Below are 26,407 nucleotides of genomic sequence, written 5' to 3' on the forward strand. Positions count from 1 at the left end.
CTGTGCTTGAGGGTGGCTAATTTTAGATGCAGCTGAGACCTGAGCATGACCAGTGGCCTTTGCAATAGAGGCACAAAAGTGATCATGATGCCACTGGCCTTTGCTTACAAAGATATTAGGCTATTGTTACCAGCAAGATTGCCTCTAAATTAGTGAAAATGCAGCTCCTTGGAGGTGTGTGGTGCCTCTCTTTACAAGCTGAACCTTGAGAGACTCCCTGCTTTGAAGTCTGAGTTAAAGCTTAGATGAGGCTGGAGAAACAGAAATCACAGTGCCAAGAAAAGTGGAGTACAATAGGGTGGGTAGCAAGTCCATCAGCACCTTGCTGGATGGACAGCACCCAAGGACGCAAAGTGGCTGTTTTTTTCCTGGGACTGTGCTTTTTTGTTCAATGCACGCATATCCAAAAGATTATTATGTCATTACATCATTATATAATAACTGAGTGGTTAAAATGGTGATATGTAGCTGTTACTATTATGTTGCAAAGTGGTTAATGGGGTGCAATGGGAAAGGCGGAAACGATAAATTTCCATCCCCCAAAGACATCTGTATAACTTGTCTCCACTTCGTTTTGAATGCAGGTCATTACTGTGCATACATTACACTAAGTTAAATTAAGCTGTCTGTGGAGATATCATTTGTAAAAATAATTTGCTATTTAAAAGAACTAGTTAAATTGAATTCATAAAGGCTAACACTCTTAAGCCAACTTTATTTTTAGTTGCTAAATTTCACTTCGAAATGCTTGAATTTTTAAGTATGCTTTTGTTTTAGCCTTTTTATTAAGAGAGAATAACAGATATGGGAGATAAAGGTTAGATAGGAGTTTCTATTTTGAACACTGCTGACAGGTTCTATGGAGTTTTTCCCTCATTCTCACAACAGTCTCTTAGCCTCCTGTGTGACACTCGAGACCATTCTTGATCTAGCTTCAATCTCCCTTTCCAGTTCATCTTCTACTGGTCTATACCACAGGCTCTGTGCCAGCTAGACTCTTTACTATCTTTCAAATGTATAGTTAGCTTTTCTGCTTCTAATCCTTTCTCTTGCAAAGGTTCATGCTGAAGAGTTTAATCTCTTGAACTAGACTGCCTGGGTTCAAATCCTGATTCTGCAGTTTACTCTGATATATTTTTTAAAGATTTATTTATTTATTTGAGAGAGAGAGAGAGAGAGAGAGAGAGAGAGAGTAGGGGGAGGTGGGGAGAAGCAGAGGGAGAGAGAGAGAACCTTAATCAGACTGAGCCCCATGTGGGGCTCCCTCTCACAACCCTGAGATCAGGAATCAGCGATCACAACCTGAACAGAAACCAAGATATTTCTCTTTAGGAGTAAAATAATTCATGAAAGTGCTTAGAACAATGCACAGCACTATTAAACCCTCAGTAAATGCTAGCTCCTCATTTATATAACTGGAGCTCATAATACTCCCTACTTAACTCAAAGTATATCTCTTCCTTGAGGCCTTGCTTGATCACCCCATCTAGCAATGTGTTCTTCCACTTGGGAAATCCCTAATACTAACAGTGTTTCTTTGGCAGGTTGTTGATGTTCTTTTCTCATGCTCATGTTTCATGGCCACATGCTATAGTTTTCACCTAGGTATTTACTGAGCTCCCTTGGCGTCAGGCCTTGTATGCATGACACTTAGACAAAGTTTTGTTTTTTTTTTTTTTTAAGATTTTATTTATTTTAGAGAGAGAGAGCATATGAGTGGGGGGAGGGGCAGAGGGCAAGAATCGCAAGCATATTACCTGAGATCATGACCTGAGCCATCCAGGGGCCCTGGAGGCAGGTATTCTTTTTTTATTTTTATTTTTTTTAAGATTTTATTTATTTCTTCATGAGAGACACACAGAGAAGCAGAGACATAGGCAGAGGGAGCAGTGAGCCTGATGTAGGACTTGATCCCAGGACCCCAGGATCATGACTTGAACCAAAAGCAGATGCTCAACCACTGAACCACCCAGGCATCTCAAGGAAGGTATTTTTGATCTCACTTGACAAAGGAGCAAACTAAGGCTTACTCAAGGCTGGACATGATTGCCGCCTCAACTCTCTTTCTCTTATCCTAAAAAACATGGGGTGAGTCTTATACTGTGGTAGAGTCTATACTTCCATTCAGCTGGGAGGCATTCAGTTTATTTCTGGTGATTTGATGGACAATATGCAATTTGGTTGCCTAAGTGTCATTCAGTGCTTATGGTTTTGATTATTTTGATGATAATAATAGTATTGCACAAGATTTTTTGATGGGCCCTAAAAAGATAGACTGTAACTTATTCTTCTTGGGTTGAACCCCATGAGAATCTAAAAATACAAATCACATTTATTTTTGCCTTAACTGTTCCCTGCTGTTGCAAATATGGTTAGATGAGGAATGTCAGAACCCATCTTATTATCAATGCAGGTTTTGTCACAAAGGAGACTTTCTCATGATTCAGTACCAGCTAATTGGTCTGCCAATGGCTTTCTTTGTTAGGTAAGTCATTTGCTCCATTGTTGACATGATGCAAACTGTTCTCTACCCAAGGGGGAAGCTCCAGTGGGTCTGACATTCTTTCAACCCTTAATCAAGATGCTATTAAGCAGCTGACGGCTTACAGTGAACAGGGATGAAACTGTATTGGTTTTGTAAGCAGCTGGTGGAAAGAACTTGATGGAGCTTTGGTGATGTATGAATGCTTCCTATTTTAGAGTGTGTGCATGCACGTGATGCACAGGCAACTTCTGTGATTTCTAAACTCCTTGGACATAATAGTTATATCTTTACTGAGACAGAAATCTTAAAGAATCAGGCCCTTCTATCAACAAATACTTCTTGAATTTGTATTATGTGCTAAGTATTGTTCTAGGTACTGAGGATACAGCACTGACAGAAATAAACTAAAATTCCTGCCCTCTAAAGCTTTCTCTCTTGAAGCTTTTTATTATGGAAAAAATTTCAAATTTATGCAAAAGAAGAAAGAATAATATACCCATCATTCAGCTTTAATAATGATCAATATTTTGTCATTCTTGTTTCATTTTTCCCTCCCACCATACACATACTTTTTAAATTGAATAAATTTGACATGTAACATTGTGTTAGGTTGTATACTGTATTATTTTGATACATTTATATATTATAATATGATTGCCAATGTAATGATATTTGTCACATTACATACTTACAGACAATATTATTGTCTATATTTATTACATTGCATATTAGAACTCTAAGACTTATTTATTATTCATTGTAAGTTTGTGTCTTTAAACACCATCACTCTTATTCCCCCACTCTACCCCTGGTAGTCTCTAATTTTTATAGTTTTAACTTTTTTAGATTCTACATAAAACTGATATTATACAGCATTTGTCTTTTTCTTTTTGACTGACTTTGTGTAATTGCTCAAAGTCCATCCATGTTGTTGCAAAGGGGAGGATATCCTTCTTCATGCCTGTATAATATTCCATTGTGTATATGTATCACACCTTTTTTTATCCATTCATCCACTGATGGGCATTTGGGTTGTTACCATCCTGTGGCTATTGAGAATAATGCTACAAAAAACATGGATGTGCAGATATCTTGTTGAACTCCTGTTTTCATTTTCTTTGGATAAACCCAGAAGTAGAATTGCTGGATTGTATAGTAAACCTATTTAAAATTTTTTGAGGAAACTCTATATTGTTTTCCATACTATTTGGACTAATTTGCTTTTCCATGACATGCTTATTTTTAATGGGCCACTTTAAAGCAAATCCTGGACATTAAACATTTAAAATTTTTTAAAAAGATTTATTTATTTATTCATGAGAGACACACACACACACACACAGAGAGAGAGAGAGAGAGACAGAGGCACAGGCACAGGCAGAGGGAGAAGCAGGCTTTATGTAGGGAGCCTGACGTGGGACTCGATCCTGGGTCTCCAGGATCAGGCCCTGGGCTGAAGGCAGCGTAAACTGCTGAGCCACCCAGGCTGCCCCTTAAACATTTTATCATAAATACTTCAGTATGAATCTCTAACAGATAAGGACTTCTTAATAAAAACATGATCACAATATTATTTTTATACCTAAAGGAATTAACAAGAATTTCTTGATATAATTTAATGTTCAGTTCAGGTTAATTTTCTCCCAATTCTCTCAAGAATTTTTTAAGATTTTATTTATTTATTTATTCATGAGAGACACAGAGAGAGAGGCAGAGACATAGGCAGAAGCAGGCTCCCTGCCGGGGCGGGGGGGCGGGGGGGGGGCGGAGGCAGCAGGGGGAGCCTGATGCGGGACTCAATCCCAGGACCCTGGGATCATGATCTGAGCCAAAGGCAGATGCTCAACCACTGAGCCACCCAGGTGCCCCTCTCAAGAATTTTTTTTACATTTTGTTGCATTCTGATCCAAATGCTCTACACATTATAGGTTGTGGATAGAGCTCTTTATCTCTTTTGATCTATACCAGTTTCCCTTAGTTACTTTTTGATTGTAGGAATAGGTTATTTGCCCTGTAGAAGTTCCTACGTTTTGGATTTGGCTTATCGTATCCTCATGGTGTTGTTTATGATATTCCTTTATGCTTCACATTTTCTATAAAATGATATTTATATCTAGAGGCTTGGTTAAAGTATGTTTCAATGGGGGGGCTGGGGACATTGGAACTAACATCTTAGCGGACACTGTCTTCATGCCATTACTGTGTGTCAGAGATGGTTCTGGAAGTGTCTTGGTGGCCCAAACTTTGAGCAGCCAGTGTGAAAAATTTAGTTCTTGGACTGACAGTTTTCATACTGATGCCATGAAGCACTCCCTTTGTCCTTCTTCCTTTATGTTGGCCCATAAGGAAGACTTTTTAAAAATGTGGTTGTGTCATGTGGTGTTTGGGAGTGGCATCAACTGGAGGACCTGCTTCAGGAATGAGTCGAGTTTGAAACCCTCACTTGTTAGTGTCTTTTGGGGAATTAGATTAACAAGAGACTCTACATTAGGCCAGTTGAGTTAGAATATATGAGGGAGTCTCTAGGGTTTATTTTGTGAAAGATATTCAGGACATTCAAACATGCAACTGGGAATGAGAACATGGATTCAGATAATAAGGCTTGTCCCCACCTGAAGCTCTGAGAAAGAAAAAGAGCTGGGTCAGAGGGAAGTGACCCTGGGTCACAGCAGTAGGAACTTCCTGGAGTCTCTGGTGACTATTGATTTATAAGGACTTCAGTGGTATTGATAAATTTCTTCATCAGTAAATGATGTCAGGGGTAGGGACATCTTGGCATCTCAGTGGGTTAAGCATCTGCCTTCTGTCCAGGTCATGATTCTGGGGTCCTGGGATCGAGCCTGGCATTGGGTTCCCTCTTAGCAGACAGTTGGCTTCTCCCTGTCCCTCTGCAGCTCCCTTGCTTGTGCTCTCTCGTGCTCTCAGATAAATAATAAACAAAAATCCTTAAAAATATATAAATAAATAAAAAGAAATGATGTCATGAGCTTTTTAAAAAAAATGGGGGATGGGACTTGGTTTGGGAAATCCAGAACTATGAAGGGAAGGAAGATGACTCCAGTGAGCAAACAGAAGAATCAAGCTGTCATTTACTGACACGGAAAGGTTGTGGGGAAGGGTTCTATTCTAAACATGCTATATTTGAGATGCTTATGATACGCTACAGATTAGATGTGGAATAGGCAGTTGGATACATGTCTGACGTTCAGGGCTAGAGATAGAAATTTTGGAATCATCAAAATAGACACGGCATTTAAAGCCATGGATTGGATGAGATCATCTAGTAAATGAGAGAATGGCTTCCTGGAAGTCACCTGAAGAAGGTTACAAACAGGGCACCTGGGTGGCTCAGTCAGCTAAGTGTCCGACTCTTGGTTTCCACTCAGGTCATGATCTCAGGGTTGTGAGATTGAGCCCTGCATTGTGTTGGGCTCTGTGTTCAGCAAGAAGTCTGCTTCTCCCTCTCCCTCTACCCCTCCTCCTGCTTGAGCTCTCTCTCTAAAATAAATAAATGAATCTTTATTATTTTTTAAAAAAGATTTTGTTTATTTATTCATGAGAGACAGACACATAGGCAGAGGGAGAAATGGATTCCCTGCGGGGAGCCTGATGCAGGACTCGATCCCAGGATTCCGGGATCATGACCTGAGCCGAAGGCAGATGTTCAACCACTGAGTCACCCAGGTGCCCCAATAAATGAATCTTAAAAAAAAAAAAAAAAAAACCAGAAGATTGCAGTTTTTCTGAGGCATACATATCTCTAGATTGCTGAGTCATAAGGCATGCTGATACTTTTTTTTCTGTAAATACTGCCAGATTGCTCTATGGACTGTATTTACCAGTTTAAATTCCCATCAACGGTGCAGGATGATTCCCATTTCCCCATATTTTTGCTAATATTTGGGATTATTTTACTAATTTTTGCCAGACGGATGGGTGAAGCAGGGGTTGTTGGAACTGGCTCATGAGAGCAGACTGGACACATTTCTTCTGAACTTCTTGTTCAATGGCCTCATGCTGGTAGCATGGAATCAGGAGGGGTGAGAGTTTTTGCACTGTGGAAGTTGGTAAACACTAAAAATTAGCACTGCCCCATCCCCTACCCTGAGAGTGGTTTTTTTCAATATAGCAGCATCCCAGTGGCTATAGGTAGTACCATACTGTTTGCATTTCTATTCTCTCTGGGTTTGGGCATCTCTCCTATGCTTGTCTGCTATTCCAGCTCTTCCTCTGTGAACTGCCAATTTCTATCCTTTTCTCATTTTTAGATTGGATTTTCTGACTTTTTTGTTGACTTGCAAAAGTTCCATTACATATTTCAGAGTTAATCCCTAGCTGCTTTTGAATGTATCATATATCTTCTTCCAAATTGTCAGCTGCTGTTAACTTTTTCTTTTTTTTTTTTTTTTTTGCTGTTAACTTTTTCTATGGTATTCTTCACAGGAGAAAAGCCTTAATTGTGATGTAGTCAAATCTCCCAGCCTTTTGTTTTAAGGTTTGGGCTTTTGCAGTCTTGTATTTTTTTTAAAGATTTATTTATTTACTTATTTGAGAGAGAGAGAGAGAGAGAGAGAGAGCAGAGGGAGAAGTAGACTTCCTGCTGAGCAGGGAGCCCAACACAGGACTTGATCCCAGGACCCTGAGATCAAGACCTGAGCCAGAGGCAGACACTTAACCAACTGAGCCATGGAGGTGCCCCATGCAGTCTTGTTTTATGAAGTAAATCTCTACCCTATACTCATAAAGATATTCACCTACATTTTCTTTTCTTCGTTTCAAATGTAGGCTCTTAATTCACCTGGAGTTTACCTTTGCATATGGTGCACATATAACTAAGCCAGTTTCCACAACATTTTCTAAATAATGTATGTTTTTCTCATTGATGTGTGGTACTACATTTATATGTTGAGGTCTCATGGGTCTGCCTTTGGGTTCTCTATTTCACTGTTCTATTTGTTCCTGTACTAGGACCACATTATTTTTTATCACTATGTGGTACTAACAATATTTGGCAGGGCAGGTTTCCTCTTTCCTCTTTTTGTTGCTTTTCAAAACTGACTTAATTAACTATTAAACACTTTATTTTTTCCTTATATATTTTATACATTTATTGAACTTCCATAAAATCTGAGTTCCCGTTGGAATTTTGGTTTATGTAACACTGAATTTAGAAATTAAATGGATTTTTACCTCAAGACGTCCTATCCATGGCATATCTTCACTTATTCAAACTTCTTTTACATCCTTATAATTTTAACATTTTCTCCATAAAGTTCTTGCAAGCTGTCAGGTTAATTCCTGGATATTATGCTTTAGAGTTTTATTGCCATTGTGAATCTTATTGTCTATTGCATTTCCTGGTTGCTTACTGCTGACGTAGAGGAAACTACTTTTAGCAATTGATCTTGTATTTGGCAACCTTAGTGAACTCACATATTACTTCTAATAGTTGAGTTTGTTAGCTTTTCTATGCTGATGATCATATCTGCAAATATAAAGATTTTAGGGGCTCTACCCAGTGTTCTGATATTTTGCATTTAACTACTTCTGCTAGTCGGGCTCCAATTTGACACCCCAGTTCTGATAGCTGAATGTCTTTTGTGGTCTTCATGCCGTGTATGACCAGATTCTGGAAACTGAGTCCTTGTTTTCTTCTCCTGTGAATGATATAGTATCCTGCCTGATATCTCAGTCCACATAAGCGCAGTGACTCGGTCTTCTTTTTGCCTATGTCTCCAACTCTTCTCATGGCTTGGGTCCTGTTAGCTGCTGAGAAGCCTTTTTGATGCTGACTTTCTGTCGGTCTGAATTTCTGAATGATTCATGCTGTTTCAAACAGCGTTTCTGAGTCCTGAATGCCCAAAAGGACATGCTGTGCAGGTAATACAAAATAGGGGATCAATACAGGACTTTATATCAGACAGAATTAGGTTTGAATCTTTTCCCACCCCAGGGTACATTGAGCAAGTTCACAACCTCCTGGAGTCTGCTTCTTCTTTTGTAAAGTGAATGCAAATAAAATCCCATAGGTAAAGGGCCATGTAGTAGTCAATCAGTAATGCTCCTTATCCGCATTGGTGCTGATCATCAATGCTGATCACCTCCTGGGACTGGTGGTTTATGCTTCATTGTCTAGGAACATTGCCATGCCTTCAGATATAATTGTGCCTTAGTAGGCCCAGCTGGACCATATCCCCATGTGCCTTCTCATCCCAACAGATGGTTCAAGTTCCAGGTTCTGGTCCTATATCACTGCCCGGTCCAACTCTTGTTAAATGAGCAATACCTGCTCATACCCGTGTGAGCCCATGGGGTATTCTCAGAGGCATTACCCCATAAACCACCTTGATGATGGTTTATGGTGTAAATTCAGTTTTTTGGATAAAGGCAACCAGGTGAGTAGGAGACTCTCTGCCCAGTGGCTTGGTATCCTGGGAAATTACCTCTCTACTATTTTGTATTTGGGTGTAGCAGAAAAAGCTAGTAACTTGGCTGGTTCTTTTTTTTTTTTAATTTTTTCTTATTTATTTATGATAGTCACACAGAGAGATAGAGAGAGACAGAGAAACAGGCAGAGAGAGAAGCAGGCTCCATGCACTGGGAGCCCGACATGGGATCCGATCCTGGGTCTCCAGGATCGCACCCTGGGCCAAATGCAGGCGCTAAACCGCTGCGCCACCCAGGGATCCCAACTTGGCTGGTTCTAACAGCAGTTAAAAACAACTCACCTATCCACACCCTGTCACCTGTTAATGGTGGTATCTCAGAGGGATAATTTAAATCAGCAATAAAAGTGAACTGTATACCTCTAGAAACTTCACCAATAGTATCTTCTATTACATACAGACCTTTAGGGTTTTTTGTGGCTCACTGACAATAGGACTCATTTACAGTTGCTGAAAGCCAACTAAAGGTAGATTGCATTTCTTCTTCTAACCAGTTAAAGAGGTGGTGGGGCCAGACAAGAACAGCAAGATGAGAGCAGGGAGAGGGAGGTGGAACTGCCAAAGAGAGGAAGCATCTGTGTCACATTATGATCCCCAAGAGTGCATGAAGATGCTGAACTTGCAGGGACAGTGGAGCTGGCTGCTGACCAGGGACTCTGTGGGATGATCATGGTGTTTAAATATTGCAAAAGTTCTACAGATTTCAGTTGACAGTATGCTCCACCTGATTGAACAATGTAATGTGACTGCTGCAAACAACTATTTTGATATTTTGGGCTATGCTAATAGAAGCACAGGACCTAGAAAGAGGTGAAAGTTTCTATCCTCTGCATGCAACAGACAGTCTTGTTCATTTGTGAACTCTAGACAAGCTGGGGTGCATCCATAAAGAGTCCTTTAACATGCTGGTGAGTGGGATCTTGATCATGTCTTATAAGGAGCAGTCTAAGACACAGAGAATGCTTGTCCTGGATACCTTGGTTTGGAGCCAGACATGATCTGGAGATCCCCAGGTTAGAAACTCAGTAAGGAGGAGATGCAGAGAGCTGGATTTAGCTCAAGGTAGGAACGACTTGTCGACAATGATGATCGACGATAAAATGCTTTCAAAGGAAGCGAGTTCCTGGTTACAGGGAGCATTCAACTATAGTCATTTGATGAAATGATGTTGTAAGGGAGACCCAAGGAACTGGAAGGGGGCCTTGTGTAGTCCCTGGAATCAGTGATTTTAACAGGAAATGATGCTCTGGTGTGCCCCCAGCACTTAGCTTTGCTCCTGCAGAGACACAGACATTATTTCATTCAATATCTGCTATTGCCAGGCACTGTGCTTGGTGAACACAGAAGTACAGTGTAGTAATCTGTATATCAGAGCCAGAACAAGAAGGCCTCAGAGAGAGTTGCTACGGTGTAACACTAGTGATTCATTGTTATAAAACTCAGTCGGGAGGAAACAATGGACTCATTAAGTTCCTTCATTAAGGGGACTCATTAAGTGTCAAGTAACACCTTCCCTTCACTTAGAGGACAGAGAACCAGGATGTCAGCATTTATGTCTGTTTGTTGTCACAGTGTCATCATCACCTTCTGGCTCTTGGGGGATGGAGACAGGGACCAAGAGAGAAGAAGGTGAAAAATGAACAAAGCAGTAGGGGAAATAAAGTTCTGGGATGACTGCTTGATCCCCTCTTCTGCCTGTACACTGACACCTTTGGGTGGAATTATTCAGCCTGGGTATATACTATCGACTAGGCATTTTATGGTTTAAGACCCCCAAACAGGTTAATTGGCCGATGGACTTACTCTGGGACAAGCACCGGCTGAGACCCAGGGAAGCCCGAGCAGGTAAAACGCCAGCCGCGCCCTGGGGAAGTCCGCGGGGCCTCCGCAGCCGCAGGGCCTAGCCAGGGGCTCTCCGGGAGGAGGCCGAGAGCGCGCCCCGGGCTGCGGCCCCCAACCTCCTCGCAGCCCGGGGCGCCGCGGGGTTGCTCCCAGAGCCTCCCTCCAGCTCGGGGGAAGTACCGGGGCGTCACTACCTCCACGCAGGCTTAACCCCTAGCCGATCCTGATCCGGAGGCCCAACCTTGCGTGGGCCCGGGGGCGCAGGCGGGAGGCGCGCGAGTGCCGACCGTCCCGGCGCGTGCGCGGGGCTGGGGCCGAGGCTTGCGCGCGGCCGGGCTCCTGCACTGCGCGCGCGCCGACCCCGCGTGGGGCCCGGCCCGGCGCGCGCGGAGGCGGCGGGCGGGAGGGGCCGGGCGAGGCGGAGGAGCGGCGCGGCGGGAGCTCGGCGGGAGCTCGGCGGCCGCTGGACACGGTCGCTGGACACGGTCGCTGGACACGGTCGCTGGACACGGTCGCGGCGCGGGGCAGCGCGCCTCTCGGCCTGGCCTCCGCGCCTCTGCGCTCGCCGCCGGCCGTCCCGACAGGACCGAGGAGCAGGTGCGGCGGGAGCGCGCGGGGCTCGGGGCCGGCCGGCGCGGGGGAGGGGCGCGGGCGCCCGAGGGGGGCTGGCTGCGCGCGGAGGCCGGGGCCGCGGGCTCCCAAAGGCCTCCCTGGGGCGGCGCGGCCCACCCTCGGGGACGTGCGCTGCCCCCTCCGCCGCTCGCGGGCGGCTTAACTTTCGGAGGAAGCAGGTGCGGCGCGGCGTCGGGGCTGCGGCCCCCGCTCTGCCCTGGCACGTGGGGGGGGGGGTGCCACCTCTCCGCCGCCCTGGCACCTGGGGGGGGGGTGCGACCCGCGGCCCCCTGGCACCTGGGGGGGGTGTGTGTGACCCGCGGCCCCCCTGGCACCTGGGGGGTGCCTCCTCTCCGCCGCCCTGGCACCTGGGGGGGGTGCGACCCGCGGCCCCCTGGCACCTGGGGGTGTGTGTGTGACCCGCGGCCCCCCCTGGCACCCGGCCGGCACCTGGCACCTGGGGGGGTGCCCCACGCGCCCCTGCGCTGCGCGCGCTGCGCCGCCCTTGCTCGTCCCGGGGCGAGCCTCCGCACACCCCTCGTGCCTCCCCCTTGCTTCCGAAATTGTTTGAGACCTTTTGGGTTTCTTAACGTGCCAGGGGGAACGCGACGCTGAACCAGATGACTTTGCTTCCCGGCATTTGCCGTAGTCCGGCGATTGCTTAATTCCAGATCGTGGGAATTGGGAAGGGAAGTTGGGGGCGGCGGGGGTGGGGGGGGACACTTGGCGCCCAGACCTGCACGTGGTTTTAGACCCTCATCCTTGTAGATTAGATTGATGGGTTTATAACGTCAGCTTTCTTTTAGATGTCAGCTTGTTCATTCACCCAGAGACTAGAGAGGCAGTTTGGATTTAAACTCGGAGACAATGTTTTGATATGTATCAGAGGATGGTATTCTCATGGGTTACTAACTTACTCCGTGTTCCCAGCTAAGCTGTGCTTTATCAGTTTGTAGCAACATCATAGTATCAATCGGTGCCCTTGAAATATTTCAATAAAGAAACATCCCCCAATTGTACTTCATTTTCACACTGGCGTTTGTCACTTAATGAGTCTTCTGCAAAATTTAAAGCAAGTTCGTCTAAATGGCGGAAGATCAGGTGGTGTGGGACGTGGAGCAACTATGGATAGAAAGCAGAGAGCTGTAAATGGTAGAAGTCTAGCTTTCTACATTTTTATTATGGGGAACCCTCCCGGTTCTATCTCATTTTGCTAACGTTGATGCGCATTGTTAATACTTTCCTTTGATAATGGACTACGTGTGCTGTAAGATTAGATCTTGATGTGTAAGGCATATTTTTATCTCAATTTTATAGAAGATTTAGCAAGTGGTATATTATTTGTAGTATTTATTTCGAATATTTCAGATTTACCGGGTACAGTTTTCACTAGCAGGCCTTTTAAAAAAAGTGATATTTATATGGTGTCTTTCATTGTTTATAATGACTCTATAATTGAAACATGCACTAGTGATCTTTATGTTAAAGAATCAACTCTCTCTGTTTAAACCTACAAGTATCTGGTGACTTGTAGGCTTATGGTTCCCTTGTTAATTATGTATAATTAACTGTGCTGCTGTTGGCTTGCTTTGTTTGTTAACCTTTGTTTCTTGTTTATTTTCTCATCCGGAGTTTGAACAGCACTGTTTTCTTTCAGTGATATTCAGTAGAACTTTCTGCAAGGAGGGAAGTATTTCTGCACTGTTTCAGCAGGGTAGCCACTAGCCCTGTGTGGCTTTTGAGTACTTGTATGGGGTAGAAAAATGGAGGAACTTATTATTTTGTTTTTTTTTTTAAGTTTAATGTAAATAGCCACATGTGGCTGGTAGCTACCTGCTTGGACAGTGCAGATATAAACTCTTCTCTTAGTCCTTCAGGAAGCTTTCACTGGGCTTCTTGAACCTAGCACTTGTTACAACTATACAGTAATTACAGTTTTCTTATAGGAATCCTATACTAGGCCCCAATCCATGTGAGGACAAGGGCATACCATTGCTATACCTAGCCTAGGAGTTAGTATTTGTTGAGTGACTTAATGAATTTCTTGAGGGCAGGTGTCTTTTATAATCTTTCTAGAGCCAACTAAGCATCAAATACTGTAAATATCTGTTTAGTGATTGAATAGATGTGTGTACGTAACACATAAATGGGGTAACTGGAGATGTGACATTTTCAGATTTTTTTCTTATCTTTTTTTGAAGTATAATTAACACAGTGTTGTATCAGTTTCAGGTATGCAGTAAAATGACTTAACAATCACTGTATTACTCAGTGCTCATCACGATAAGTGTATTCTTAATATTCTTTATCCCTTTCACTCATCCCCCACTCACGTCCCCTCTAACAACCACTAGTGTTCCCTGTTTTTAAGAGTCCGTCCATCCTTTCTTCCTTCCTTCCTTCCTTCCTTCCTTCCTTCCTTCCTTCCTTCCTTTGTTTCTTAAATTCAACATATGAGTGGAATCATATGACATTTGTCTTTCTCTGTCTGACTTATTTCACTTAGCATTATACCCTCTAGGCCCATCCATACTGTTGCAAAGGGCAACAATGACTGAGTAATATTCCCCCTCCCCCACCCCCAAACACATCCCACATCTTCCTCATCCATTCATCTATGGATGAGTTGCTCGGGTTGCTACCATATCTTGGCTATTGTACATAATGTTGCAATAAACATAGGGTACATATAGCTTTTTGAATTAATGTTTTCATTTTCTTTGAGTAAATACCCAGTAGTGGAATCACTAGGTCATATTGTAATTCTATTTTAAATTTTTTTCTATTTTTAATTTTTAAAGGATACTTAGAGATATGATTTAAATGCTTATTTTGGTTATAGCACTTTTTCCTGGAATCTAATGAACATAAAGACTCCTGGCAAGATATGATATGAAATTGAATGGAAGGGCCTCATGATTTGAACATGTGTGGATACAGCTTAGATATTCTCTTAGTTGAGTAGCTCAAAGATGCTGCCCTTGAACCATATTCCAAATAAAATTGAGACTTTCTCTTGATTTTAGTGAGGTTCCTTAGTGAGGCCTACTAGCCCTGAACCACTTTGAAGAAGTTAGTGGGCATCTACACTCACCACCATTCTGTGTTAGGGCATGGGCTGGGAAGCCTTAAAAAGTCATATATATTAGAGCCATGTTACAAGTTGCATTTTTTTCAGAGCTGATTTGAGGTATAGAGGAGGGTGGGATTCCTGTATAAAACTTTGATTTATTTGATTCTAGTTTGACTGAGTTTGATAGGATCCTAGGTGTCTTAGATTGTTAGATCCAGAGATTGCTTTCAGTAAGGATCCTAAAACTTTACCAAAGTTTTTAGAGGTGTGCAGTTTTCCTAAGTGGGGCAAAAGGTAGAATGTTTAGTTTTTCTTTTTTAAAGATTTTATTGATTTTTTTCATTAGAGACACAGAGAGGCAGAGACATAGGCAGAGGGAAAAGCAGGTTCCTTGCAGGGAGCCCTATGCAGGACTCGATCCCTGGACCAGGATCACTCCCTGAGCTGAAGGCATACACTCAACCACCCACTGAGGCACCCAGGCATCCCTGTTGAGTTTTTCTTGAAGGAAAGGAAATGGGACTAGGGAAAAATGCATTGGAGACACAAAGTACAAAGAATGTTCAGTACAGTGATCAGGTAATATTGTAGCTTCTCTGGGCTTGAAGTATTTAGCATGTAAAATGAATTTATTATATCTTGTTGAATGAATCATCTTTCTACCTTGAATCTAGGATTTGATTATTAAATATGTGTAAGACACTAATCTAGCTCCTGTGGCAGGTGACAGTTGTGCAATATACAGTTCTTTAAGGATCTCAACAGCCTACACAGAAATGACAGGTGGTCTCAGGATCACTTTCAAAAAACATTTTTGGGTGAGAAACTCTGCTCTTTGAAAGGGAGGTTTTTAAAGGTGGCATCTCTCTTGACCAGCTCAGAAAGATAGCCACTTAATATAGGGATTAGGAATATAAAAAACATGACTGAGTTCCAAAGTATGATTGTAGGAGAATTAGGAATATGGGCAATCCGGGTGGCTCAGCAGTTTAGCGCTGCCTTTGGCCCATGGCGTGGTCCTGGAGACCCAGGATTGAGTCCCATGTCGGGCTCCGTGCATGAAGCCTGCTTCTCCCTCTGCCTGTGTCTCTGCCTCTCTCTCTCTGTCTCTGTCTCTTGTGAATAAATAAAATCTAAAAAAAAAAAAAAAAAGGAATATAAAAACATTACTGAATTCCAAAGTGTGATTGTCATCAGATTAATCTTCCTAAAACACAGTTTGAATCAGGAAACTCTCCTTTTAAAAAATCAGGGGTTTCCAGTGCTTATGGAGTTAAGTGGTTTGGTCTTTGTTTTTTAAAGATCTTATTTATTCATGAGAGACGCAGAGAGAGGCAGAGATATAGGCAGATCGAGAAGCAGGCTCCCCATGGGGAGCCTAATGTGGGACTCCATCCCAGGCCCCTGGATTCATGACCTGAGCCAAAGGCAGATGCTCAACCACTGAGCCACCCAGGTGACCTAAGTGGTTTGGTCTTTGATCAAGTGTATAAAATACTCTCAAGTGTAGTTCTAAAAGAAAAGTTACAGCCTTACCACCTACACTGTGCCTTGATGTGCCCAAGTTCCAGCATAGTTCCTTTAACATGCTCTTCTTTTAAATTTCTGCCCTGGTTTTTTGCCCATTCATCTTTTAAGACCCATCTCTGGCAAAGCTTTCTTCACTGTACCATTTCTGATCATCAGGAGCGCCCATGGCAAATGTTCCTTGACCTTCTGTTTTGGAATGTGTCCCATTCTCTCTCACCCTCTATGGTTATTAGTGCTATTTTTATTCACCCTCGTAGATGGTAAGCTACCGAGCAAGCGTGGGCTGTTACTTTTGTATTCTCTCAAGTATCTATCTAGAATATTGTGGTGCCTTGTACATAGTGGTTCTTTAATAGCTATTAAACCTTGTTTCTGTCCCTTGACTTTATCTTTTTTTCTGTGTAAAAAGGTAAGTTTTTAGTAAAGTACTGGGACAGAACCCATGGCAGAAAGCACTGCCTGTGTTCCTCAACTTTGAAGGAAGCTTCATACCGTGTATAGAATATTTTGCCCCAATTCGCTGCCAAGGAAGCAGAGGCCAACAAGTAGAAATCCTGAGTTAACTTTTAGCACTGGGAAGCCATAATATTGAAGAACGGCTGTTTTCAGGATGTGTGTTACTTTTTGGAATTTAAGTATTTGAAGATCACCTTGCTGTGTGGTACTAGTCCCTTGTTATTTTCCTGTTTATGTGGCAGAGTTACTATTAAAATGATTCAAATCATTGAGTGACAAGTAACTTTAGCATCTAGGAGAACCTGAATACCTTTAACATAGTTAACACTGGATTAGCTTCTTTAATATAGAATATGCATGCATCATATAAGCATGCATTTTATGAGAAAAAAAAAAAAGAAATCACTTTACCAGTTCCTGCTGGTCTTCAGAAAACACAAGAATCAAGTTGGACAGAAACCAGTTAGCTCAGAGAGGTGACTGTTTCTTCGGAGGAGGGTGGTTATGGTGGGGGTAAAGATGGTTAAGTTAGAGACAGGACTAGTTAACTAAGTCTAATAGAACACACAGTAATACCTAGCATGGCATTATCTGGTGGCATAAGCTATCAGTTAACTATCTTGATTTATTCTTTCTACTAAAATGGCCTAAATTCATTTTTATTTAGTTTTTAATACAGATTTTTGCTTATATTTAAAACAGACACAGAAATTCATAATATTTCAGATTTTAAAGATTTGATACAAAAGAAATTGGATGCTTTTTACCTTTATAGTTCAGTTTTACTAACATTTTCTCCACCTTCTGTGCTGTTTCTATATGAGCTAGGCTGTAGCAGCCCCCTTTAGAGCACATTTAGTCTAAGCTCTCATGTTTTCTGGGAAAAAGAGGTAATATAATTGCTGTGGTTTACAAGGCATGGCCTTCTAACTTCTGCTCGGATAGACTGAATAGGTCTTATACATTGGTAAGAAGTGAACAATGGCAGTAAGCTCTTAGACCCATATTTGTACAAGCTATGTGATTGATTTTTCAGGAAGGTTTTCTGGGATGTCAGAAAATAATGAGAACATCCTAAACTAGATTGTTTTCATGTGATGATGAGCACATGATATGAGCTATTGGATGATAGATAATATAACCTGTGTCAGATCCCATGATAGAGATATAGCTACAAGGAATGTTATATCCCTTTGTTACTGTGAGTAAAGAGAAGTTCATCCATTTAGATTAACTCAGCATTTTTTTTTAAATTTTTATTTATTTATGATAGTCACACACAGAGAGAGAGAGGGGCAGAGACATAGGCAGAGGGAGAAGCAGGCTACATGCACCGGGAGCCCGACATGGGATTCGATCCTGGGTCTCCAGGATCACGCCCCGGGCCAAAGGCAGGCGCTAAACCACTGCGCCACCCAGGGATCCCTAACTCAGCATTTTAAAAAAGTTTTCATCTATTATTGGGAAATACATAGCTTTTTATGTATTGAGACTTCCCAAGCTTTGAGTAAAAGGATTACGTGTCTGTAAGAGATGTGTCAAGCAACATATATTCTTCAACAACAGTTTGCTGAAAGGAAGTTTTGTTTTCCCCTTCCTCTCTAAAAGAGATTTTTGAAGGTTGAAATTTACAATGTCATTAGATTGGGGTACCTGGCTGGCTCAGTCAGGGGAGCATGCAACAGTTAATCTTGGGGTAAGTTTGAGTCCCATGTTGGATATAGAGATTCCTTTCAAAAATAAGATCTTAAAAAAAGTTAATAGGTTATATATTAAAAGAAAATAGGCCTTTTTTTTTTGTGATTGAAGGCAATCATTCTATGTTGCATACAAATATAATAGATACACTTTTTTCTCCCTCTCGTTAAAGGTGGCTTTCTAGAAGATGACCATAGAGGACCTTCCAGATTTTCCAGTAGAAGGAAATTCTTTGATTGGAAGATACCCATTTTTGTTTCCAGGTTCTGAGACACCAGTTGTTTTTTCCATATCTGCAGCACCCATGCCTTCGGACTGTGGTATGTCAGGTAGCAGTGTGTGATTTCCTGTGACCTGGAGACTTGACTTTTGTCTTATAGCATTTGCGTTCATAATTTTTCCTAAAACCCTTTGCCATGGTTTTCATAAAATTGCTAGTTTTCCTTTTTCAAAAATACAATTGCTTATTGCCTTTTTCTGTGTCTTAAGCTAAATGCCTTATTTTGCTGTCAGCATTTTTATTATGTAAAAACGTTCATTTTAAGCACCATGATGGATTTAGAGGATCTTATTTTTAGAATGCAGTAGTGCTTAGACAACTAGCATTCTTTTGCTATTGATAAATTTATTTTGGTTAAATATTCTGACTTGCTTAAATATATTTATTAAGACAAAACAAAATATTGTGAGTTAGCCATCATCTCTAAGGGCCCTGCTGTCTCTGAAATGCTAGGACCTAACTTACCAAATAATCACTGCTAAAATGATCCAAATTTGGGTGACAGTGTAACAAGTTATGTGTTTCAGTACATAAGCAAGCGTAATTTGGGTCCTGTCTCAGTTGTCTTCCATTGTAATTACAATGTATACACAAATATAATAAAACTTAAAAAAAAAAGCCATGTTACTTAGATAGTGTGAGACCTTTCCCTGGAATATGGAGAGGGATTGGGTCATATTTCAATCAGTTCACTTAAATCTCCTTTATAAAATGTAAATTTATAACTACTCTAGTTTTTACCTATTTAGGCTTATTTTCCCACAACTGTATTTTACAGGTAGTTTATAAAGGAATAAAAGAAAACCAGTAGATAAATTTGATAGGTTTGCTACATTTTTAGTTTATTTAGAATTTTTCAAGTCAAGTATTGGGTCATCATTTCAAATTGTCTTTGGAGGCAGATATTATGCAGTTTCTATTATTTTTTGTTAGTTTTTGGTTTGGAAATGCAATTTTTAAATATTAGTAGATACAAAACTATTAGAGAATTTTTCTCTTTAGTCATATCCATTCTAATAATTACTCATTTCCAAGTTCAGATTCTATAGCAGCTTACCTTGCAGTCATCAAAAGTATTACATAAAACCTGTGCCTAGATCATGGGAGTTATTCGCATCTTTTACAAAACGTGGACTGGGTTTGTTTTCACATATAACAAAATCAATTATGTGGGAAAAACCTTAACTAAAGCACTTTGTACCTTGCTTATGGCACTTATTTCATTCTATCCTGAGTCATAATTGTCTTATTTCCTTTCCTAGACTGTAGCTCTTTGGGATGGGTTAGCAATCAATCATGCTTTGTTTTTATCTTATTAGATCACTTATATTAGGTCACTAATATAGTGATCTGTTGATTAGCTACTTAGTCAGTGTTTGTTGAATAAATATATTGAATGTAAGATGATAATGGCCATTGACCCCTTTGTATAACTGAAATTAAGCATTACCTGTATGCTTTGAATTATACATTCTTAGAATGTACCTGTAGGTCAACTTTCCCTAGTCACTTCTTAGTCTAGAAATTCTATTTTCAGGATCTCTGACAAATAACCACTCAGCCACTTGGATAACTTCATTAGTGGGAAACTAATAGTCCATTTCATGGTTAAAAGGTTTTAGTTGTGATATAATTGTTTTTGTATCTAGACTCAAAGTATGTCTCTGTGAAACTCTGCCCAACCAGTACTAGTTTTTGATATGTGGAACACACTTCTTTATAGGATAGCCTTCATATTTGGAGATAATTTGAATATTTTTATTTAGCCTGTACTTCCTTAGGCTTCATCAGTGCCTCGGTGTCAGGATTTCTGGGTCCTTTCATCCTAGTTGTTGCCTTCTTATAGGACAATATAGTCAGTGTCCCCTTGAAAAGTGGCATCTTGAATTGTATTTACTAGGTATTTATTGAGGGCCTATTATGTGCTAGGTACTGTCCCGGATGCTGGGGATAGCACAGGGACCAAGGCAGACATTTTAGTGGGAAAAGACGATAAGCAAATTAATAAACAAAACATGAATATTACAGATTTTAATGAATTTTGTGGAGAAAAGAAACGAGGTGCTATGATAGAGGATATTGGAGCAGAGTGTCTATTGTAGATGAGGTGGTCATCTGGAATCAGAAGAAGTTGGTCACAAGAGGAGCCTGGAGAGAAGTGTTCCAGGCATAAGAATCCTAAATTAAAGGCACAGAGTTGGGGGGAAAAACTTTGGTATATCCTAAGAATTAATGGAAGGCCATTGTGGCTGAGAAGCAAAGTGGTTGAGGGGCAGAATGACAGGAGAGGAAGTTGGAGAGGAAGGCAGGGGGCAGATCATGCAGGATTATTTAGGCCTTGGTAAATAATTTGTATTTTATGCTGAGCCTAATGAGGACCATTGAATGTGAGACAGATTAAAACAAGACAGATTAAAACCTGCACAAACCAGAGCTTAAACGTGCAGTTCAGTGTTGATTCTCCACGTGGTTACCCTGCAAGGCAATAAAAAGATTTTTGGAATCTTATGCTTTGAATGTCCTCAGAGCCCGTTTACACAGAACATATATCAAATACGTTATAATCCCTATGACACGTTGTTACTATTTTTCCTAGAGAATGAGTTACTTCCTAAAGGGATTGAAGTAATAGCAACACATCCTATTTGCCCATGTAGTTACCATTTTCCAGTATTCTTTATTCTGTTGTGCAGATCTGGATTTCTAGTTGATACCATTTTCTTTCTGCCTGAAGGGCTTCCTTTAACATTTCATGTAGTGTGGATCTGCTTTTGGGGATTGCCTGCAGTTTTCAGATGTCTACGAACATCTTTATGATACCTTCTCTTTTGAGGAATATGTTTACTGAGTATAGAATTCTAGGTTAATAGTTCTTCTTCTTTCAGTGCCTAAAGATGTTCTGTTGTCTTTTTACTTGCATTGTTGCTGATAGGAAATCTGCTATCATTTTTTGTTTCTCTGAATGTAATGCAGCTTTTTCCCCCCTCTGGCTGCTTTTAAGATTTTCTCTTTTATCATTGGTTTTGAGCAATTTTACTATGATGTTTCTTAGTGTAATTTTCTTTATGTTCTTCTGTGTGAACAGAAGAAGGGTTTATGAAGCTTCTCGGAACTGTGAGTTTCAGTTTTCATCAAGTTTGGGTGATCATTATTTCTTCAAATATTTTTTCTTGCCCCTGGCCCTTTCAGACACTCTGGTTCCATGAACATTAGACCACCTGAAGCTGTCCCACAGCTCACTGATACTTTTGTCATATTTTAAAAATTCTTTTTGTATTTCATTTTGGACAGTTTCTGTTGCTGTGTCTTCAAGTTCATTAATCTTTTCTTCTCCAATGTCTGATCAGCTGATGATCTCATCCAGTGTAGTTTTCATCTTAGATGCTGTTTTCATCTCTCAGGTTTGATTTGGGTTTCATATCATCCATGTCTCTAACCTTTTGAACATTCAGAATAGCTGTTTCAATGTTCCTTTCTGTTAATTATACTTTTGTGTCAACTCTAGGTATGTTTCAGTTGGTTATCCCTGAAAATGGGTCATCTTTTCTCCTTTCTTTGCATGCCTGGCAATCTGTGATTGGATGTCAGACATTGTGAATTTACCTGTTGGGTCTTGGATATTTTCCTATTCCTGGAACTATTCTTGAATTTTATTGTGGGATGCAGTTAAGTTCCTTTGAGAGATTGACCCTTTTAAGTCTTGTTTCATGATTTGTTAGGTGGTTCTGGAGCAGTGCTAATCTGGGACTAATTATTCGTCACTCTTCAGTACTCTACCCAGTGCCCTGTGAATGTTTTTTGTCTTTTTTTGGTAGGGACTGGCACTATTTTATTTTTTAAATTTTATTTACTTTTAATTTAAATCCAATTTAATTAACATATAGTGTATTATTAGTTTCAGAGGTAGAATTTAGTGATTCATCAGTTACATATAACGCCCAATGCTCATTCCATCAAGTGTCCTCCTTAATGCCCATCACCCAGTTACTGCATCCCCCGCCCACCTCCCCTCAGTGTGTTTCCTATAGTTAAGAGTCTCTTAGGGTTTGTCTCCCTCTCTGTTTTTGTCTTATTTTTCCTTCTCTTCTATGTTTGTCTGTTTTGTTTCTTAAATTCCACATGTGAGTGAGATCATATGATATTTGTCTTTCTCTGACTTATTTTGCTTAGTATAATACTCTCTAGTTCTATCCATATCATTGCAAATGGCAAGATTTCCTCCTTTTTGATGGGTAATATTCGTGTGTGTGTGTGTGTATACCACATCTTCTATATCCATTCATCTGAACAGACTATTTTAGACCTTTTATGAGCACTGGGCTCTGATCTTTTTAATCCTTTAGGATGGTTCTTTCTCTTACCTCAGGTGCTCCTCATAAGCATATGTTAAATATTCAAGAAGACCCTCCATAGATTTTTTTGGGTTCTCTTGCTGTGTATCTCTCTCCTCTCTGATGCTCGTCCCTTTGCACTGTTGCTCCCCTGACTTCCTTGGCTCTCAAGTGTTGTCTCCTCAACTCAGAGAGTCTTCTGCACTTCTCTTGGTTTCCCCCTCTCTGCACTGAGACGTAGAAACTCTCCAGGCAGATACCTGGGGTAATTGTAAGACCCACCATATTTGTGTCCTGTCTCTTATCATCATTGTCTTTCATTGCCTTGATGTCCAGTATCCTTGAAAACTGAATTTCATCGATTTCCTTTGGTTTTTTGTTGTTTCAGGCGGAAGGGTTTATGTGGTCCTCATTACTCCATCTAGACATGAAGTGGGATCCCCCTCCCCACTTTCTTTGGATTAAAGCTTTTAAAAACTTTCCCCTGTATGGAAGCTTTAAACTTTGGATTTAGTAGATTTGTTAATATGTAGTATAGCATTGACTCAAACACTTTTAACAGTTGTGTGATCTTAGGCAAATTACTTATTTTCTCTGTCCCTTATTTGTTCCCTCGATTTCCTTTTTGATAAAATAAGAACAATAATAGTACCTACCTCATGTGGTCATTATGAGGATTAAACTAGGCAAAATATATAAAGTGCATAGAACAGTCCCTGGCTTCTGTTAAGTACTTAACAAGTGTAACATACTATCATTATTTAATATCTACTGTTTGCCATCACCTCAGTATATAATTACTGAAACATTATTATATGCTTTATTATTTACTGGGCTACTGTCCCCTCTCCCTATTCAGGTCATTATTATTTTTTTTAGTTCAAATATTCTTGTTTATTTATCTTACATTTACTTTTTAGATTTTTGGTACTCAAAGTGTGGTCCTTAGTTTGGTAGAATTGACATCACTGGGAGCCTGTTATAAATGCAATTCCAGGCCCCACTTGAGATTTACTGGGTCAGAATTTACATTGTAACAAGATTCCTAGGAAATTCCTGTCCACTTTAATATTTGAGAAGCTCTGCTACTGATGAACCATAGAATAATTTTGTATCTCCTCTCACAGATAAATCCTGGTGAGGTTTTTGATTAGAATTGAAATTATTTTAAATAAATACTTTTTGTAAAATTGGCAGCTTTAAATATTTTATTTTTTAGTTCAGTGACATGATGTCTCACTCCATTTAAATCACTCTCCTCTTCCAATTTTTAAAAAATAAGTCTCACACATTCATTGGCATGTTTGTTACTTTTATTGAGATTGTATGTGGGATGCTTTTCCCATTGTTTGTCATTTCTAAAAAATAGGAAATCATATAAAAATGCACAAAATATAGTAGTAGAAAACATATATGTCACACATATCCACCATCAGAAAGTGTAAGTATTAGCATTTTGTCATTTTTCCTGTAGCTCTTGTTTTTTAGTTACAAGAAAACCTTAAAGTTGAAATTCCTTCTGTTTTCTTTTGGTCCTATTCCCCTTGCTCTCCAGAGGCAACCACTATCTTATATTTAGTATGACTATTCCAGGTTGTATTATTATGTATTTACTACATAGGTGAGCATACTTAAATAATGTGTAGTATTGTTTTGTGTATTTGTAATTTTATGTAAATTGTAGAAACTATATTATTTTGCAGCTTATTTTATCAATCACTATGTTTTTTGAGACCTATCATTATCAACTCACAATTTAGAGATCTAATTCATTTCTTTCGTTGTTAAAAAGCAAAAGAAGGACTATGCCAATTCTATCCATTCCTTTATGGAGAGATGCTTCAGCCCAGCTTTTTTTGCCATTATAATTAATGTTAGAGTAAGAATTCTTGAACGTATCTCCTGTGGACACATGCAGAAGAGTTTCTAGGTATATATTTAGAAATTTATCTACTATAAATGCCCAGTGCTTAGAAAAGGGACTAATCCATAACTATTTATTGAATAGATAATCAGCTAGACACCCCTACCCTGTCTAGTCAGCTGCTGTTTATAAGAAATGTACCCAAAGTGATATTCAAAAAACCATGCAAGGTAGTTCTCTATGTTGGATACCAGTTCTTTTCTTAGTCTTCCTTTCTGAACCTAGAGGGCCATTCTGTTGTCTAAGGTTTTAGATACTATCTCATTCTAGTTTTTGGTATTTCTGATTCTCTCCCAATGGACTGCTGCTCCTCCTTTATATACACATCCATGGTTTTGTGCTTTTTCCACTCACCTTTCAGTTATCCTGATTCTAAAAGTATGAATTGTCTACATAGTATAATTTTGGAAAATATCTGAAAATGCAAACAGCATAAAAATCCCCAAAACCATGAATCCCACTACTCATGTATTCTGTTAAAAGCTGACTTCAAAAGTAAATTCTCTTAGGCAGCATAATAGAGGAAAGAAGATAGACTTTGGGTACAGACTTGGTTTTCTATCCTAGATGTGCCACTTACCAGCTGTGTAATTTGGAGCAAGTATTATTTGGTCTGAGCTTTGGTTTCTTTACCTGCAAAATAATAAGAATAATACCTTCCAGGTAAAGTGTGAGGACTCGTAAGGTGTTTGGTAAATTGTAAGCATTCAGCAAATGTTCAGTAATGCTTTTCTTCTTCGAGTGCTTCTGGTTTTTTAGTCCCCCCCCCTTTTTTGGATTATTTGAGAGAGAGTAGAATCCATTCTCTTTCGTTCTCTAGCCATAGGATGACCAAAGTTTTTTTGTGAATCTTAGAGAAGTTTTAAGAGATATTTAGATCATGTTCAATTTTGCTAGCATTCCTATGTTTTTACTAATACAAATTCCCAAATGACCAGGCACTCTGTCCCAAGGTTTCACTTCTGTATTGCTAGATGTTGTTGCCTTACCAGTTGGCATGGCAGTTCTCATGCTTTGTCAGCAGGTAAAAAAGTAATGCCTGTTTCTTATGGAAAATTAGGCAAATACAGAGAAGTAAAAAGAATATTTAAAATTGTACACTACTTGATATTTTGGCATTTTCCCCCTCTTATGTGTGTTTAATTATAGATGTGAATCTACTGTTCATGATATATTTATGTTGAGAACTGAAGATATTGATAAGATTTGATAAATTTTCTGTGCCTTAGAAGTAGTTCTTGGAAAGTTTAGCATTTGAAATAGGTGAGCTCACGTATTTCTTCTGTCTGTAATAAAATGTGGTGTTATACACAGAAATCTTGTTCCCACAACAATTCAGGAATGCTGCATACTTTCTGGATCTCTTGACTTTGGTTTTGAAAATTGCTTAAGGGAAAACCTACTTTTTCTAGCATCTAAAAATATCTGTATTATTTGAGCCTTGGTCTTATGGTTTATTATTTTCAACATATTTATTTGGAACTTTTAATAAGATTAATTTACACCTTTTTTTCAATTTCAAACAGAGTTTTCTTTCTTTGATCCTAATGACACATCATGCCAGGAAATTCTCTTTGATCCTAAAACTTCTGTATCGGAACTATTTGCCATTTTAAGACAATGGGTTCCTCAGGTCCAGCAAAACATTGACATTATTGGAAACGAGGTAAGGAATTCTTCCATTTTGTATTGTTAGAATTGTTAATTGTATAGATGCTCCCCTCTCTACC

General features: G+C 40.1%; 1 protein-coding gene across 15 annotated transcripts in view; it reads left to right on the forward strand.

Moving 5' to 3' along the window:
* CLIP4 (CAP-Gly domain containing linker protein family member 4) overlaps nt 1-26,407 on the forward strand; it is a 100,192-nt gene that overhangs the window by 5,911 nt on the left and 67,874 nt on the right. For 12 of the 15 annotated variants that reach the window (XR_007403159.1, XR_007403155.1, XR_007403157.1 and 9 more), the window contains exons 2-3: nt 18,315-18,462; nt 26,204-26,343. Coding sequence is in view for 9 of the 15 variants with exons in the window: in XM_049095938.1 (XP_048951895.1) it covers nt 18,330-18,462; nt 26,204-26,343 (273 nt within the window). In the remaining 6 variants the exon portion in view is untranslated. Of the gene's footprint in view, nt 1-11,256; nt 11,371-18,314; nt 18,463-26,203; nt 26,344-26,407 lie in introns of those variants that run through there. The other 3 variants (XR_007403156.1, XM_049095935.1, XM_049095936.1) reach the window with 1 other exon arrangement.

Source organism: Canis lupus, chromosome 17, assembly GCF_003254725.2.
Source record: "Canis lupus dingo isolate Sandy chromosome 17, ASM325472v2, whole genome shotgun sequence".
Taxonomy (NCBI): Eukaryota; Metazoa; Chordata; class Mammalia; order Carnivora; family Canidae; genus Canis; species Canis lupus.